At 39.9% G+C, this 17,462-nt stretch overlaps 1 protein-coding gene across 1 annotated transcript in view; it reads left to right on the top strand.

Moving 5' to 3' along the window:
* Positions 1-15,037, top strand: part of csmd2 (CUB and Sushi multiple domains 2) — a 237,590-nt gene extending 222,553 nt beyond the window's left edge. The window contains exons 68-72 of the mRNA XM_042012628.1: positions 810-922; positions 1,571-1,658; positions 8,710-8,842; positions 9,025-9,202; positions 9,766-15,037. Of these exons, the coding sequence (XP_041868562.1) occupies positions 810-922; positions 1,571-1,658; positions 8,710-8,842; positions 9,025-9,184 (494 nt within the window). The 3' untranslated portion in view covers positions 9,185-9,202; positions 9,766-15,037. The remainder of the gene's footprint in view (positions 1-809; positions 923-1,570; positions 1,659-8,709; positions 8,843-9,024; positions 9,203-9,765) is intronic.
* Positions 15,038-17,462: the final 2,425 nt, after the last annotated feature.

Raw genomic sequence — 17,462 nt, forward strand, 5'->3', positions numbered from 1 at the left:
CACTGGCAAATGTGACCAAAAATCAGCCAGTAAGGATAAAGACAGGGAAATGGTCTGTGGCCACCACCAGCAGGACCATTCCTTTATAAGGGTTGTCTTTATAATTGCCTCTCATTTCCACCTGTTGTCTGCTCCATTTGTATAATCGCAGATGTTAATTCCTAACTGGACAGATTGATATCCCAGAAGTGTGACTGACTGAGTTACATGGCAATGATTACATTTGTGTTCCCTTTATTTTTTGGAGCAATTTACTTACATCCACACCCCACTATAAATTGTTCTGGGTGGTTCTTTTAGGTAGGAAGTAGGCTACCTATGACTAGTCGGTGTCTTTCTGCAGTAGTGAACAGTCCGAGCACTCTTGGTTTGGACAAACAGTTGAACTAAAACTAAAAGCTACTCCGAATAGGACCACTAGAAGAGTACATTTCTCACCATCTAAAATAACTCACTTTCTTAACTGCAGAATATCTCGTAGTAACACGGTCTGCAGTGCATTCAGAATGAGTCTAATTTGCAACCAACCATATGGCAAAAGAGACCATGTTTTTTTGGACCCAGGACATGCAATTGTTTGTAACAGAAGTGGTGGTGTCAAGATGTAGATATGTTAAGCTTTATCACCACAAAAGGGTTACAGTAACTTGGCTGTAGTGGTGAACAAGCACAGTGCTGAGGATGCGTTAAACTCACATTTTAAAGTCCTGAAGTGTCACATGCTGTATCTATTTTCAGGTGGGAAAAAGGTAGGGTGGATGTTGTGCCCAGCAAACTGAAAAGCCTTATTTATTTATTTATTTTTGTAGGTACTTATAAGAGGGAGGAAGCCCAGCTGCTGCTGCAGGTCCATCAGATCAGAGGTCCTGTGGAGATCTTTGTCAACAAGTTCAAAATTGACAACTGGGCCCTGGACGGACATGTGAGTGCAAGTCCAGAGTCAGATCCATTACAGCACCTTCTTTGCCCCTGAAAAGATGTTATATTACACACACATCTTCATTGTGAAATACACACAAACACACATAACCACACACACACACACACACTAACCTTGTCACTCTTGGGAGATGGAGAGCCCACCAAGAGTTTTCTCTTTAATTAAAATGTCAGTTAAATCATTGCTTGGTAATCAGGAGTCGACAGACCCCCTTCGCTCCACTCACCCATATTATCCCCCAACCCTAGGCACCTTTAATGCACACACTCCTGATTTAATTAAAAAAAGCAGGTCACAGTGCACATGGTTGTGTGCTTCTGTGTTCACTTTTATGTGCTGTTTCAAAAGATGTGCACACACACATTTTAAGGGTTTTCCTGTGCAAATTGGAGTGTTGTTCTTGGGTGACATCCTTGTGTGTGTGCAGCGTGGTGAAGTGCATTTATGTATGTGCCGTTAAGCAGAAAAACGTCACCCGAAATGTCAGCCATAAGAGCACCTCTCAGCATCTTTTGACATGATATTTCATTTTTTGCATGCACCACATGCTGACACTTTGATGATACGCCCTTTTGTAAAGCCTTGAAGTGACACATAAAGTGTCTCTCCTCCACTGCTCTCTCTCCACAGGTGTCCTACATCTCTTCATCCAATTCCTTTGTGTACCAGGGCTTTGTTAGAGGAAAAGGCTTTGGCCAATTCGGTCTCCAGAGATTGGGTAAGTGAGCTGCTCCTCTATGGAGACCTCTGAACAAGTGGCTTCCTGGGGAAGATAGTACACCGGTGGTTTTAACCTTGCCTGGACTCCTGTAATAGAAAATAATTGCTTGTGAAGTGTAATATCCTTAAGCCTGGTGCTTTGTGCACCACTGGATTTGGCATATACTTACTGTTAGAAATGGTAGAACAGTTTTACAGAATGTATGACTAATCCTAATATTCTCTGTAAGATATATTTGTTTTGTTTTTGTTTGTTTTTTTTTTTGTTTTTTTGTTTTCTTTTATTTACCCGTGTTTGTCCATATGTTCTTGTAATTTAATCCCCATTGTGATTTTTGTGTTGAATTGACACATCCTTTATTAATCTAACACAGCACATCTTCAAGAAAAATCTAAGTTTGCTTCAATAAAAATTTGCTTCATAACTACTTCCAAATTCAGCCAGATCATCATCTCAGGACACTTGACATACCAAGGTTGAACACAGTGACACTGCTGACAGAAACCGTGAGATCCAGTTGAGATGTTTGTGACAAAGGAAAGAAACTATGTTCATACGTTTTTAAACATATTCTACAAATCGGTAAAGCTTATTAATAATAAATTTCAGAGTGAGTGGACACAGAAACATGCAATCCATCTGGGTTAGTTTTAAAGTTGTTTAATGTAGCTATAATAGGTTTCACCTGTCACTAATTTTCTTTATGCTGCACAGTTTATTTGTGCTTTATATTCAGTTTAAAACGGATCCAAAGTCTGCTGCAGTTTGCATCTTATTTGCACCAGAGTGTGCAAGGGAGGTATTATACTCTTAATTCTTGTAAACCAGGGATTTCCAACTCCAGTAATCGAGAGCTACTGTCCTGCAGGTTTTTAGGCAAGGCAAGGCAGTTAATTTGTATAGCACATTTCATGTACAGGATAATTCAAAGTGCTTTACATAAAATAATGGCATTACAGATATTTGGAAATAGTAAAAGGCATCAACACATAATCACAATAAAATAATAAATTACATTAAAATGATTAAAAGCAAGATAAGTAAAAAAAAAAAAAAAAAAAAAGTTAACATGCAGATATCAGAGGCGCATGAGAAAAGAAATGTTTTTAACCTGGATTTAAAAATGTCTACATTTGGTGAAAGTTTAATCTCCACTGGTAGTTTGTTCCACTTGTTTGCAGCATAACAGCTAAATGCTGCTTCTCCATGTTTAGTCTGGACTCTGGTCTGGACTAGTTGACCAGAGTCTTTGGATCTAAGAGCTCTGCTAGGTTTATATTCTCTGAACATATCACAGATGTATTCTGGGCCTAAACCATTCTGGGATTTGTAAACAATCAGAAGGGTTTTAAAATCTATTCTGTGACTGACTGGAAGCCAGTGTAAAGATTTCAAAACTGGTGTGATGTGTTCAGATCTCTTAGTCCTGGTTAAAACTCTAGCAGCAGGGTTTTGGATGAGCTGCAGATGTTTAATGCTCTTTTTTATGAAGTCCTGTTAAAAGACCATTACAGTAATCCAGTCTACTGGAGATGAATGCATGGATGAGTTTCTCTTGGTCTTTCTGGGAGACTAAACTTTTAATTCTGTTGATGTTTCTGAGCTGGTAAAAAGCTGTCTTAGTGACAGCTTTGATGTGGCTGCTGAAAGTCAGGTCTGAGTCTATCAACACTCCAAGGTTACAAACTTGGTTGGTGGTTTTAAGAGCCTGAGTCTCCAGGTCATTGCTGACCCTCTTCTCTTTGCTACCAAAGAGAATAATCTCAGTTTTGTCTTCATTTAATTGTAGGAAATCCTCCCTCATCCAGGTGTTTATTTGCTCCAGACACTGACACATTAAGTCTATTGGACTGAAGTCATCTGGTGACAGAGACACATAAACTGTGTATCATCTGCATAACTTTGATAACTAATGCTATAGTTCTGTAATATTTGACCCAAAGGGAGCATATACAAGTTGAACAGAAGAGGTCCAAGGACTGACCCCTGGGGGACTCCACAAGTCATGGCCACTCGCTCGGATTCATAGCTGCCGATCATAACAAAATAACTCCGACCTTCTAAATAGGACCTGAACCAGTTAAGGACCTCTCCAGTAAAAAACCAACCCAGTTTCCCAGCCTGTGTAACAGGAGTCTGTGATCTACAGTATGAAACACAGCACTGAGATCCTACAGAACCAGGACTGATATTTGACCAGAATCAGTATTCAACCTAATGTCATTTAACACTTTGACCAGAGCTGTTTCAGTGCTGTGATGAGGTCAGAAGCCGGACTGAAATTTATCAAGATTTCCACTTTCATTTAAAAAGTCATGAAGCTGGTGAAATACAACTTTTTCAATAATCTTGGAAATAAAAGAGAGGTTAGAGACAAGTCTATAGTTGTTCATTACAGAGGCATCTAGAATCCTTTTCTTTAGGAGTGGCTTAATAGCAGCTATCTTTAGTGACTTGGGAAAAATGCCTGATGCCAGTGAGCTGTTAACTATCAGTAGAAGTTCACTTTCTACTGAGGTAAAAACTGTTTTTAAAAAGTCGGATGGTATCATGTCCAGAGTGCATGTTGTTGATTTCAAATGCAAAACTGTTTCTTGTAGGATTTTTAAATCAACCATTTTAAATTGTGACAGAACATCAGAATTGTTTCCAGGTTTTAGACACAGACTAGTTTTCTTGTGTGACTGTGTGGAATTAATATTTTACCTAATTGTTTTAATTTTTTGGCTGCATTTCTCAGTGGAAAGGAGCTCTGGGCTTATCTTATTGTAAGTTTTTCAATCATAGTAAACAGAGTGCGAGAATTGTTGACATTCCTGTTAATCATTTCAGATAAATGCAGCTCTCTGGCCTTGCACAGCTCATTGTTATAGTTACGGAGGCTTTGTTTGTACAGCTCAGAGTGAATTTGAAGTTTATTTTTCCGCCATTTCTGCTCAGTTTTTCTGCATTCTCTTTTTAGGCTGGTAACCACAGTGGTGTTTCTCCATGGTGTTTTCTGTTTGCTGAAGTTGCTCTTGATTCTAATCGGTGCAACAGCATCCATTACATTCAAGATTTTCATATTGAAATTATCCAGGAGTCCATCAACTGATTCTGCACTGGTTGTTGGTAACATAGCTATGGCCTCCACAAACTTAGCACTTGTTCTTTCTTTAATGTACCTCTTTCTAACGGAGAAGCAGGTTGGTTGAACATTCTGAGTGATCAGTAAATCAACAAAATACAAAAATGGTCAGACAAGGCCAAGTCAGTGACCACAACAGAAGAAATATCAACACCCTTTGAAATAACCAGGTCCAGAATGTGACCTCGAATGTGGGTCAGTTCTTTTACATGTTGCCACAAACCAAACATGTCAAAATATGGAAGAAAATTCCTTGACATTACCATCCGTCATGTTACAGTATCTATGTGAATGTTAAAATCCCCAGTTAAGATGAAATAGTTAAAATCAGAGATAACCGACAACAATTCAGAAAATTCATCAATAAAATTTACAGTGTCCTGGACGTCTGTAGATGATTAGAAATTGGATTTTAGGAATGCCCCTTAAAATAAAACTTAGCTATTCAAAAGAAATAAAATCAGCAAATGAAATCTCTTTACACCGGAATGAATCTTTAAATAAGGCAGCTTCTCCTCCCCCTTTCCTCCCGTTTCGACATTTATTCATAAAACTAAAATGAGGGGGTGCTGTTTCTTTAACAACGGTAGCGCTTGTGTCTTCTGTTAACCATGTTTCTGTCAGAAAAAGAAACTCTAAACTGTGAGAAATGATGAAGTCATTAACTAACAGTGACTTGTTGGACAGAGATCTAACATTAAGTACAGCTAGCTTTATGAAGTTTACACTAGTCTCTGTTGTATTCTGAGTTATACAAGGTACAGTTAACAGATTAGATCGATTCACCCCACAAACTGGCCGTGTTCGGTTCCTTATTTTAATAACACAGGAATCCTACTGGGTCCAGGCTTGATCTCAGAACAGCTGTCAGTAGTAGCAGAACTACAGCAAGGACCCTGAACACATCATGGCATGTTATCTTTGTTGTGAATTCTGCTGCTGCTCTCTGAACCTCCTGCACATCCTCCCGTGTCCTGCTCTGCCAGGACAGATGATCTAAGAGGAGGATGAGGAGGTGGAGGAGCGGGAGCCCAGTATTTCTTGGTAGATGGTGGTCGCTGGGGTTCAGACCGGGATAGAGACATCCTTTGAAGACCTTGGGTGATGTGGAGAAGAGGGTCTGGTGAGGGGGGAGAGCTGGGAGTTGATCGCCTCTCTGCTGTGTCCTTCGCTCTTATCTGTACACTCATGTTTGGGTTTGCCCTCCCAACAGCATGACGCAAGTGTGCACCAAGTAATCTGCATCCAGTTAGATTTGGATGCACAACATCAGGTCTGAATCGCTCCTTACAGTTCCAAAAGATATTGAAGTTGTCAATGAACTTTATCCCATGGGTGATACATGCGTTTGATAACCATGTGTTCAGGCCAAGAAGCCTACTGAAAAGTTCAATTCCTTTACCCTCCGTGGGAATGGGTCCTGAAATGTAAACATGGTGTGCTCCAAACTGACACAGTCTCTCCAACAGCAGAGAAAAGTCTTTCTTCAGGATCTCGGAGCCAGTTTTCGTCCTCAGAATATCAAAAGACCCTGTGTGGACAATAATCTTCATACCATCTGGATGTGAAGACAGAATTGTCGGCAAGATCTCTGTCAGTTCCCTGACTGATGTATCAAAAAGTGTTAGATTTTCCATCTTTGCCATCCTCACATGCTGTGTTATAGAGTCCCCAATCAGAATTGTGTCTGTTTGTTTTTGTGTGGAGGCGCCGATAGCTTCTTTAGTCCTCCTGTTTGTGGAATTTTGCCCTCTCCTCCCGGTCTGGTTAGCCCTGGGCTGAGTTTTAGGGCTATTTCTTGAGTTTTTATAGATCCTTGCATTACATTCATCATCATTCATTTTAATATGAAGCAACACATCATATTTATTATGCAGTGAGACTTCAGGTGGTGGAGTGAGTGCTGGAGCTTTAAATTTCCTGCTAGATTTACCTCTGCGACGAACAACATCAGACCAGGTTCTGGCTGGGGTTGATGACTTTGGTCTGGCACCTACACTGTTCCAGTAGGAGAGATCAGTCTGATGGTCTGGTTTGGGATCTTCCCAGCTACTCCAGTGTCATTTGAACACATCCAAGGAAGTGTATCAGCCAGGTCTGTAGCGGGAGGTTCCACATTCGACATGCCTTCACGTATTAATACATCAGGGTTAGGAGACTCCATTCCACTAGTTCTCCGATGGCAATCAACTAAATTTATCAAAAAATATATTCGTTCCAGTGATTTATAAGTGACCAGGAGTCCTTGTTCCTGAAGTTCTTGCCGGTAAAGATAGGAAAAAAGAAAAAAAAGAAGAAAAATGCAAGCAGAAAGGAGAGCAAAGCTGGAAGCATCCTCATAGCAGCAAAGCATGAAGTTTCCCTGTTTCCCTGCTGCAACACACCTGACTCAAATGAAATGGATCTCCCGAAATGCTTGTCAAGTCCTGCACAAGCCTATTTATGAATCAGGTGTGAATGGGCGGCAGTGGCTCAGGCGGTAGAGCAGGTCGTCCAATGATCGGAAGGTTGGCGGTTCGATTCCCGCTCCCGCAGTCATCTGTCGTTGTGTCCTTGGGCAAGACACTTAACCCTCCTTGCCTCCAGTGTTGGCATCGCTGGTGTATGAATGTGTGGATGAATGTTCGGTGATGGTCGGAGAGGCCGTAGGCGCAGACTGGCAGCCACGTTTCCGTCAGCTTGCCCCAGGGCAGCTGTGGCTACACACGTAGCTTACCATCACCAGGTATGAGTGAGGAGTGGATGAATAATGGATTCACACAATGTAAAGCGCTTTGGGTGCCTTGAAAAGCGCTATATAAATCTAATCCATTATTATTATTATTAGGTGTGTTGCAGCAGGGAAACATCTAAAACTTGCAGGACAGTAGCTCTCGAGAGATGGAGTTGGAGATTCATGATGTAAATGGCTAGAAAATGATGACAGTACGGCTCTGCTTCTGTCTTGTTATGTGAATGCTGTTTAGCTGTCACAAACTAAAGTGCAGATGCAAAATCAGATGCAAGAATTTTGAATTCAACATGAAGGTAAACTGTGTTGATGCAGATTAAGCATTTGTATGCACAGCGAAAGTGGATATGAAAATCTGCTGTAATGAGAAAGGTGCTTGAACAGCAGGTGCACCCTCCCATCCCCCCTCTGTTGCAGCACACTGAGCTTTTTACCAATACAGAGGGCTGGGGCTGATGCCAAGGTATGAATGTGTATGTGTGTTTAAGTAGGGGTAAGAAACAACAGATGTGAGTCTGGAAGGTGGATGAGGCAACTTGGAAATATTCCTACTTAATTTGTCAACATTTCATGTTTTGTTTTAACTCTGCGTTGGTGTAACTGCTCTTGCAGTTTCGTGCATCTGTTTGTGTGTTCGTGCTTGTGCAGAAGGCGGTTGATTGGCAAACACCACAACACCCACTAATTGAATTCCTTCTTGTTTGTCACTCATCCATTTATTGGAGCTTTTTTTTTTTTTTGGTAGTCTGTGGCAAACAGGTGGGCTGTCACTCCTCCACTGTTGCTTTTTCAGACACACACCCCCATAAATTAGAGGACGCATCTAAAATGAGTTAATAGCTGCCGGCCTTTGATGGCAGTAATTAAGAGTCATTGTTGGGATAATGGAATTTGACATTCCCAGGAGGAAAAATGAAATTAACACATGGAAGTAAACTTAGAAAAGTAATTTTAAGCTGCTCAGTCTATTGTGTTTAACTGGACTGTTTCTGCTTCAGTCACTGCAGATTATTTCTTTTGATGAGTTCTCATATAATTACCCTTATACATCTTCTGTTTTTCCTAGCAGAAGGTGATGAAGATCATTACACTTTTATTTGAATTATAATGATGAGATTTTAAATATAATGGCTGTTGTTGAAGTCAAACACTTCAGTAACGGTTTAATTGTTTGTCCCTTCTTCCTGCAGAAAGTTTAGATCCCAGCAGAGACAACCCAGGCTACAACTTTGCCTCCAACAGCAGTTCAGTGGCAGCAGCCATTCTAGTGCCTTTCATAGCCATGATTATCGCAGGCTTTGCTCTGTACCTCTACAAACACAGGTGAGACTAGTATATTTCACATTGTCACATCATGTGCATGTGTTAGTTTGAACTCATTTGAATGGATTTTTTTTAATAGTACAATTTACTGTAGCCAAATCCATGATACTTTTATTTGCTAAATAGTAAATTAAGTCTTGTCCATGTCTTGTGACTCAAAATATTGATTAATTTCATTTTAGAAGAAGACCCAAAGTTCCCTTCAATGGTTACGTGGGCCATGAGAACACTAATGGACGTGCTACATTTGAGAACCCCATGTATGACCGCAACATCCAGCCCACTGATATCATGGCCAATGAGACGGAGTTCACGGTCAGCACAGTGTGCACAGCTGTATAGCCACTGCCTCTTCCAGAGGTGAGAATTGGTCACAAACTGAACCTTTTACACCAAAAACTGGTCCTCGATGGCAAGTTCCCTGCAGAGTTTACAAGTCCCCCTACTGCAACGCACCTGAGTCAGACTCAGACTTGTGGAGAGCAGGATGTCAAGCTCTGCATTACTCTGCTAATTTTCCTTGATTTGAGTCAGGTGTGTTGTAGCAAGGAAACTTCTAAAACCTGTCCTCAAGGACCAGGATTGAGGATCCCTGTTTTACACCATTACTGGCCCTTTTCTTTTCCCACAAAGATAGAACTATCTGGTATTGGTTTTCTTTTGCTGTGATATTTCAGATTTACAGTATTTCATTTATTTATTTATATATTTTTAAAGAAATCAAAATGTTTTTTGAAATATTACTTAAAATATTAAAACTGATCTCTGTTTTCTGATTTCCTTCATCATCCCCATTCATTTGATTCCTGGTTACTTATTTCCTTTTTTACCACACTTTCTAATTTGCTCAATTTTTTTCTACATGCCCTTTCTTCCATGTCTGTCTTCCTACACACTCATTCTATCTTCCATCCCTGATTCAGTTAGGGAAGGAGAGATGCATCACATCCTCGCCTGCCCGCCAACAGAGGACATCTGTAGTCTTCGAGCAAGAGGGCAAGATAAAGATCTTTTTTTTTGGTGAAATGCATTTAAGAAACATCGCCAGTGGCAAAAGCTTTTACCTTCAGGAGGCAAGAACAGAAACCATGTGAAGAAATAAACTTCATCAAAGGTCAACAAGAAAAGGCTTTTTGTAACTTTACATGGTTTCTTAATCGTTTTCCATATTCAGAGAAAAAAGCTTCAGCGTGAACCTGCAGCTGGCAGGAGTTCTGCTGGTGGGAAACACCACATTGACTTTTCTCACCGCCCCGCAACTAACCCCAAAGGGAATTTAATGGTCCTCTGTAAGTCCTGAAATGTACCTGTAGCTAACAGAGATCTCTGCGCAAGTTGACTGTGTGGTGGACAACCCCATGTTGGCCTGCATGAGTCAGAGAGAGACACTCTGGACTGATTAATTTCATCCTCCTCTTTTTTTTTTCTTTTTTTTTTTAATTGTCTTTATTTTTTTTTTTTTCTTTCCTGTATTATTATGCTGCTTGCATCCTGTGACAAGTAATTGGGAACTGTGCTCCCCTCCCCCCTACCGTCTGCTCTTGAAGCTGCCAAAAGCTTTTAACCGGCAGCCCAGAATTTGTTCCTGAGGATGAATTAAAAATTCAGCGCATTTCAAAGGTCACGATGGCGACACGGCCTCCATCGCCACATTCTGAGCTCAGTTCTTTTTGTAGCTTGGAAGAAATTCTGTTCACCGAGGCGGAGATGTCCGGAGCAGGGGTTAAAAGGAAGCTGGAGCTGCTGAAAAAAGCACCGAGATAAAGTGTAGAGCGAGTTCACGTGGACATGGGAGTGAGACAGAGTGCATGTGTGTGTGTGTTTCTGTGCTGCACATCTGTGGCTGCAATTTGCAATGCCCCCAAAACGTGTAATGTCTTTTTTTGGCCCCAGAGATTCAACCAAACACACAAAGTGTTTCATTTTACAGTAAGATCTATGGACTGGGTTGAGGAGTATCACTTTATTTGAAGGTTCTGAAACCAGTAAACTTAATCGTTTGCTTAGTAAAGATAGTGATACAGACCCATCATTGTAATTCATTAGCCAGATGTAACAAACCAAATATGGAGAAATGCTTTTGAAAAGAAGACGACATTGACTTAAAGTGGGGATGACAACTATGATGCATTTTCATGGACATATAAACTCTTTGGGACCACATCACATTTCACCTTTTTTCTTTCATATCTGGAATTCAGAGCAAAGCTGTAGCACCAACATGGGGCTCGGAAAGACTGCAAATCTGAAGTAAGAGTCTCCGCTTTGGCTTCTCTGTCAAATGCTGGAGCCACTTTCATGTTTCTTCTGACTGAAGTTGGTTCATATGAGATTTCTTTGCTACTTATTTGCAGTAGTAGTAGCTCTTTCCACTTGGCCTCAGGTAAACAAAGATCAAAATGTGGTTATGTTCCAACTCTCGAAATGTTCAAATGAAGGTGCTTGAGTCTGAAGAATGGATGAGTCAGTGTTGTGTTCCCTATGGATTACATTCAGGTCTCTTTTTTTTCCCCCCAAGTTAACTTCTAACAGCGCCTTCGTTTTGAAAATGAATAGCATTTTTTTTGTGTCTGCACTTGACATAAAAACGTTGCATGGGGCTTCCTTAGGGCTGTGACAGCAGGGGAGTAGCTGCCATACTGATTACTCCACCGCATTAAATCGGAAATGATAAATGAAAAATTGTTTATGCCTCTAATGCAAACACTCCTCATATCCATGGCAGCTGGGGAGTGATTACAGAAAGAAATTGCTTTGAATCTGCAACACAGGATGGAGACGTCATTCGATACATCAGCGGGAATTTACCTTTACTGGTGAAGGATATGTGTGATGAGATAAGAGGATTCAAAATGTTGATGCTTTTATGACCTGTCTGAAGTGTGTGTATGAGAGGGATGAGTGCCCCCTGCTCCCAGCTATTTACTGCTTACTATTCCCAGACCTGTGTATTCTGACAAAGCCGAACGGGGGTGAATAGTGCTTGAAATTTCAACAGAGCAAAATCAGCCATCACATGCAATTTGCTTTAATTTAGCTGCGCTTCATTGTCAATCTCTGAACTCATTTTGCCATCACTAACCAGACCCAGCCTCAATTTCAGCATGTAATGTTTGAGTCTAAAGATAACAGTGGGAAACATCCTAACAAACCTTGTGCTTGTTCTTTTTGGTGGTAAAGATCAACTTGCATGAGTTTTAGGTGATGCTTACATGTATATGTTATGCAACATAGTTTTCAGTCAGCTTCTACAGCAACAGGTCTTTTAATGAAGTCTTTAAAATCACCTACAGTACATAACTTCTTTAAAAAAATCTAGGCCCCTGAAACCAGTCGCTACATTGCTCCTTCAATCATTTTCGCTGTGGGTCGGTAATTGCTTTTACAATTTTATTACTTTTAAAGCTGTCGTTTATCTCGAACGTACCGATGGAATATTGGCCCTCGCCTGTTCTGCTGTTGAATTGATGGAAAAGGAAACGATTGAATTACCCTGGAGATTTCACAGGGAGAAGGAGCAGTTACACTCACACAAAATCCAGAAGACATGGCAACCAAGTTCCCATAGTTTTTGTGTAGCTGTTGCACGGTACATTTAATTTATTTTGATTCTGAAATAGCTCCCAAATATTGCAGCAGAAATTATGGCTTCATTACATTCCAGTTAGTTTCTGTTAAGGCCACTTTGGAGTGGCTTTCCGCTTAATTCATTACTCCCATGGCAACGTTTAACACATGTTTGCCAACATTTTATTAAAATGGGTTGAGTACTAAAAAAAATAAATGTGAGTAGTGGATGCAAGAGGTCACTCTGCCCCCCCAATCTGTATACAAGGAACTAATTCTGTGATGAAATTTAGCTTTACATCTGGACGAACAGCAGCTGAATTTCAAGCAAAGGATTGTTTTTGATAAAAAGGGCTCATTCTAAAGTAACTGAGAAAGGGCCAAACTCTTATCTTTTTTCATGTTTTTACCTCCTCCAGTCTCCAATAAGCACTTTATGTTCATTATAGTGCCTTGTTATAACCTCATGAAACCAAGATATGGCTTTGCAGCTGTGTCTTGTTAATGAATCCCAAACATTTCTTTATCAAGGTTTGAGGTCACCCTTTTATGTCAGATATCGGAAATTGGAGCTTTTTTTTCTTTTTCATGAGTAACTCAACACGAACACATACATAAACACACCTTCAGTGCTGAAGAGACAGGAAGCTGTGACTTTTTTTTTTTTTTTTTTTTGTTATCTTGCAGGGGAAATTGTTAGGATCATGTCAGACTAACCATCTATTTCTGCTTTCCCTAAATCAACATTGTATTCATTAAACTGCATTTTTGTTTTTAAAGACACAACTTTAAACTCCAGCACTATGTGCTTGCCTACATATTTGGCATAGAGTATTTGTGTTATATTTTTACTAAGAGTTTAAATGCTGCCTTTCCAACCAAAAAAATTCTGAGAAAGACTAAAATTTTAAAATTAAGATCAGCTGTTCAATCCATTCTTCATGCTGCTTCATTTTGTTCCACTAGTTAGAGAAGTTTCTAATTGATATTGAGACATTCTTATAAAATTCTCACTGTTAATTTAGTAAAAAATCCGTTTTCACTTTGTAGGAGCTAAATCTATGGAGATATTTTTATTAAAGTCATCTGGCTTGGCCCAGAAACTTCCAAAGTACAAGTACAGTAATATAAAAATGAAGATCAGTGAGTTTTGCTGCACTCTAAGAGTGAGAACTGAGTCTCTGTTGATAGCAGCTGGCTACTTCCTGGTTCTCTTTGCATATTTTAAGGCTAAAAACTCTGCTCATTCTTGGTTCATTTTTGTTATCAGCCCCACACAGCTTTGAGTCTTCTCCCGCTCACCATCTCTTCTTGTAATGAAACACACTCCAGCTATGGTTTAGAGCTCAGTGAGTTTCCTCTCAGTCAGGGGACTAGACCAAAAGCTTCCTACTTCTTTCTACAGCTACAGCTCTCACTTTTCAGCACAGGCCATGATGTACATGTGCTGAAAAACCATGTAATCCATCAGTTATGCTGTGACACACTCTGCAGCAACTATCATTTATAATCTCCCATCTTTCACTGTCACCTCATATTGATGGCTACAACAAAACCACACTCACGCTGTGCAGTTCGCCTTCACTCTTCAGTCTGTTTCAGCCTGGTGGACTACAGCATGGAGGAAAAAAGGAAAAGTTGACACCTGAAAAGTTTGCAAAGTTAGATGACTTTAATTCTAGAAATGAAAATTAACTCAAGGAGGATTTATTTTTCAAATCACTCGAGTCATTTATTAAAAACAAAACAAAAACTGAATGTATTTCCTTCCATTTCAGGTGTTATCCGTACTGTTTAATATCTAATCCCACTTTGTCCCCGCTGTTTTATGTAGTAATGGTTTATATGTTGCGAGAGTGAGCTTTCCCTTAAATAAAGACAGAATTTATCCAGAGTATAAAATACCAAACTTACAGAGAGATATCCTAATATTCCTGTTTGTCATGGTAACAAGATGATGAGAAGGTTTCATATTTTAGTCTTTGTTTTCAAGCCAGTCCAGTAGATCTCTCATCTAGCCTCTACGCAGTACTAAAACTCAACCGATAACTCACACTTGGGATCAAGTAAACAGCGAAAGGCAAAGATTACTCATCTTGCTGCACACCAAAAGGGTAAGCTGTAAAAAAAAAAAAAAAAAAGTGGACAAACTTGAGCAGACTGTGTACTGACAAAGCAACCGCAGAGGGAAAGTGTCTCTAATTAAAGAGAATATGTTATGAATAAAAACCTTTTTTTGTACAGAGATATATTTTTATGAAGATACATTTGTAATATAAAAAGAGAAAAATGGATTGACATATATGTAAATGTTTTTTCTTTTTCATTATTGTAGTACAAATGCTAGTGGGGAGTATATGAAAAATCTATATATAAAAATCTATATATAAAAATATAAATATATATACAAAGAAAAATAGAAACAAGGCTTTTTATATGTGTAAAAAAGATTGTACATAAAAGTTTACATACATACTGTACATATGTAAGACCCACCATGGCTTGTCTGCAATATATAAAATGTATTTTATCCGTCTGTATATGATGCTTTGCATTGTGTCTAAGCTTATTCTACTTTCTTGAACTTGAAACTTATTTTGAGGTTTTTGGAATAAAACATAAAACCTGCTTTCTATCTTGTTGTTTTTCGGTGCTTGAGTTTATTGTTTCAAGCTTTACATGCATTATTTATTCATGCATAATTGTTCTCTGGGTGTTATCGCCAAAGCCACAAAACAAATGAGCTTTCCCCGCCTAAAGGCCCATTTATGCTCCGTTACGTATGTAAGTAGCGACGTCCGTTTCAAACGTCATACGTTGCTATCATACTTCCATGCGTCTTCTGCGTTGCCATGGTTGTTGAGTCAGTTCCTCCACTAGTCGACAGTGCTGAGTTCAGAGTTCTTTCCCGCAAGCAGTTTCGGACACCGTTTGGCTATTTAGTTTTTTTATCATGCCCCAAATCAGCCTAATCATTCGCATTAAGTCTTTCTTCATAAGCTTGCGTAATTTCTACAGTTGTTGCACTCGTCTTCATTATTCTTCTGCTTCTTTTTCCAATCCAGATTCTTCTCTTTGTCTCTGTATGTGTTTCTTTTGCTAGTCGCAAATGTCCTATTTTGCTCATCACTGCCCCTGCGATTTCCAGTGGTTTTGTTCCATCTTCTGCATCAAGCAATGGGTAGCTAAGCTCCCTGAAAACAGACCAAATTACATGCGTAACTGATGCAGAATGTACACTCATTTCCTTATTGGTTTGATAAAGGAGGGCCAGTGGGGGCAGCGTCGTTCCAGGTGATGACTGAGTCAGGCAAGGAGCATGTTGATCTTTAATCTAAGTTAATTGTTAACTGCTACAGTTGATAACTTTATTATAGCTGTCAAAATTAATGTGTTAACGCAAAGATATTAATCTTTCAAATAAAATTGCACTTTTTTTTAAATGCATGAACAGCAAAGTTATGCAGAATTTTGCCTTCTATCGGTTTGGGATGCTGATTTTGGATGTAGGTACCTTGTTACTGCGGTCAAATGAATCTCCCACAAACCACTTTCACCCATCCATCCATTGTCTCCTGCTTATCTGGTGTCGGGTTGCAGGTGTAGCAGCTTAAGCAGAGAAGCCGAGACTACCCTTTTCATGGCTACTGCTTCTAGTTCTGAAAGTTTCTAAGTCTTACGTTTAAAGGATGGCTGCAGGATGACCCATTTGATATATTAAATTCTTAACCACTCCGTGATCTTCTCTGGCGTTCTGGTCCACACTCCCTACCAGTTGGTGGTGGTAATGCACCCAATCTGTGAGTGTCCACTACCAAGAAAAGAAGAACAAGAAGTTGTTGCATATACGTAATGTGCGCATGTGAATAAAGCAGGATGAAAAAGTCCTGTCAGCCCTTTAGATGGGAAGTTTGAGAATTAAAAAAAACACAGGTGGAACAATCACCCTCCCTGTGACCCTTCTGAGGACAAACCTAATTGTGTCTGCCTCATTGAAAATATGGAGTCAGCTCAGGAAGAACTTCGGCCTTCAGGGCCCTTCTATTCTCTCCCCACTTTTCAAAAACCATGCCTTCAGACCCTCTAAGATAGATCCAACATTCAAAACCTGGTACAATAAGGGCATCATCACACAGAAGGTGCCTTACTAGCCGTTGACCCTAAAAGAAATGAACTTCATTGTTGTACAACTGTCTCTGGTTGACTACCTCTGTGCCTCTAAATTTAATCAGGACCACATGGTAGAATAATCTGTCCACTGTGTTGACGGATCAGCAATGGACCTTCTTTAAACCTATTCCACACCTCCTCCATCTGTGCCCGTCGTGGCCTTATTCAATGTAAAATTCTCCCCAGAACCCACTATACTAAATTAGCCAGAATTGACCCCACAGTGAGTGATGCCTCTATAATATGTACTCAGTCCCCTGATACTCATTGAATGTTTTGATCATGCTCTATATTGACGGTCTTGTGGCAGAGTATTTTTGACTCCACAGGTAGAGCCTATAGCCTGGTTATTCCTGTTAACTCAATATCAGCTGTTTTTGGCTCCCCTCTTAACACTGCCCTCCCTGTTGCTCTCAAATTTGCTGGCTTGTTGGCTGATTTAACTTGAGTGGAGGACCACCCGCCCTCCATCATATAATCGCTGGGCTAATGAAGTTCTCTATAACCTAAAACCTGAAAATCTGAGGTTTTCACTAAGTGCCTCTACCAAGAGATCCACACACACACACCCCATTCATCTATTTACTCCCCACCTCCCACACGCACCCCTTTCTTTTCAATCAAGCTCCAACCTGACCTGGGTGGGCTTATGGGTGGGTGGGACGGGTTAACATATTGCTGTACATGTCTTCTTTTTTTCCAAGCCATTTGATACTTCTATATGTCGCTTTGCTTGAAAAACTTTTAATAAGATTGGAAAAAAAAAAAAAAAAGGAACAATCAGTAAAAATGCTGCCATTTGCAGACACAGCAGATAGGAATTTTCGTTTCACCGAAGCAACTCTAACTCAACATCAGGCACACATTTGTTGAGGTTGGAATT

The sequence above is a fragment of the Melanotaenia boesemani genome, chromosome 17, assembly GCF_017639745.1.
Source record: "Melanotaenia boesemani isolate fMelBoe1 chromosome 17, fMelBoe1.pri, whole genome shotgun sequence".
NCBI lineage: Eukaryota > Metazoa > Chordata > Actinopteri > Atheriniformes > Melanotaeniidae > Melanotaenia > Melanotaenia boesemani.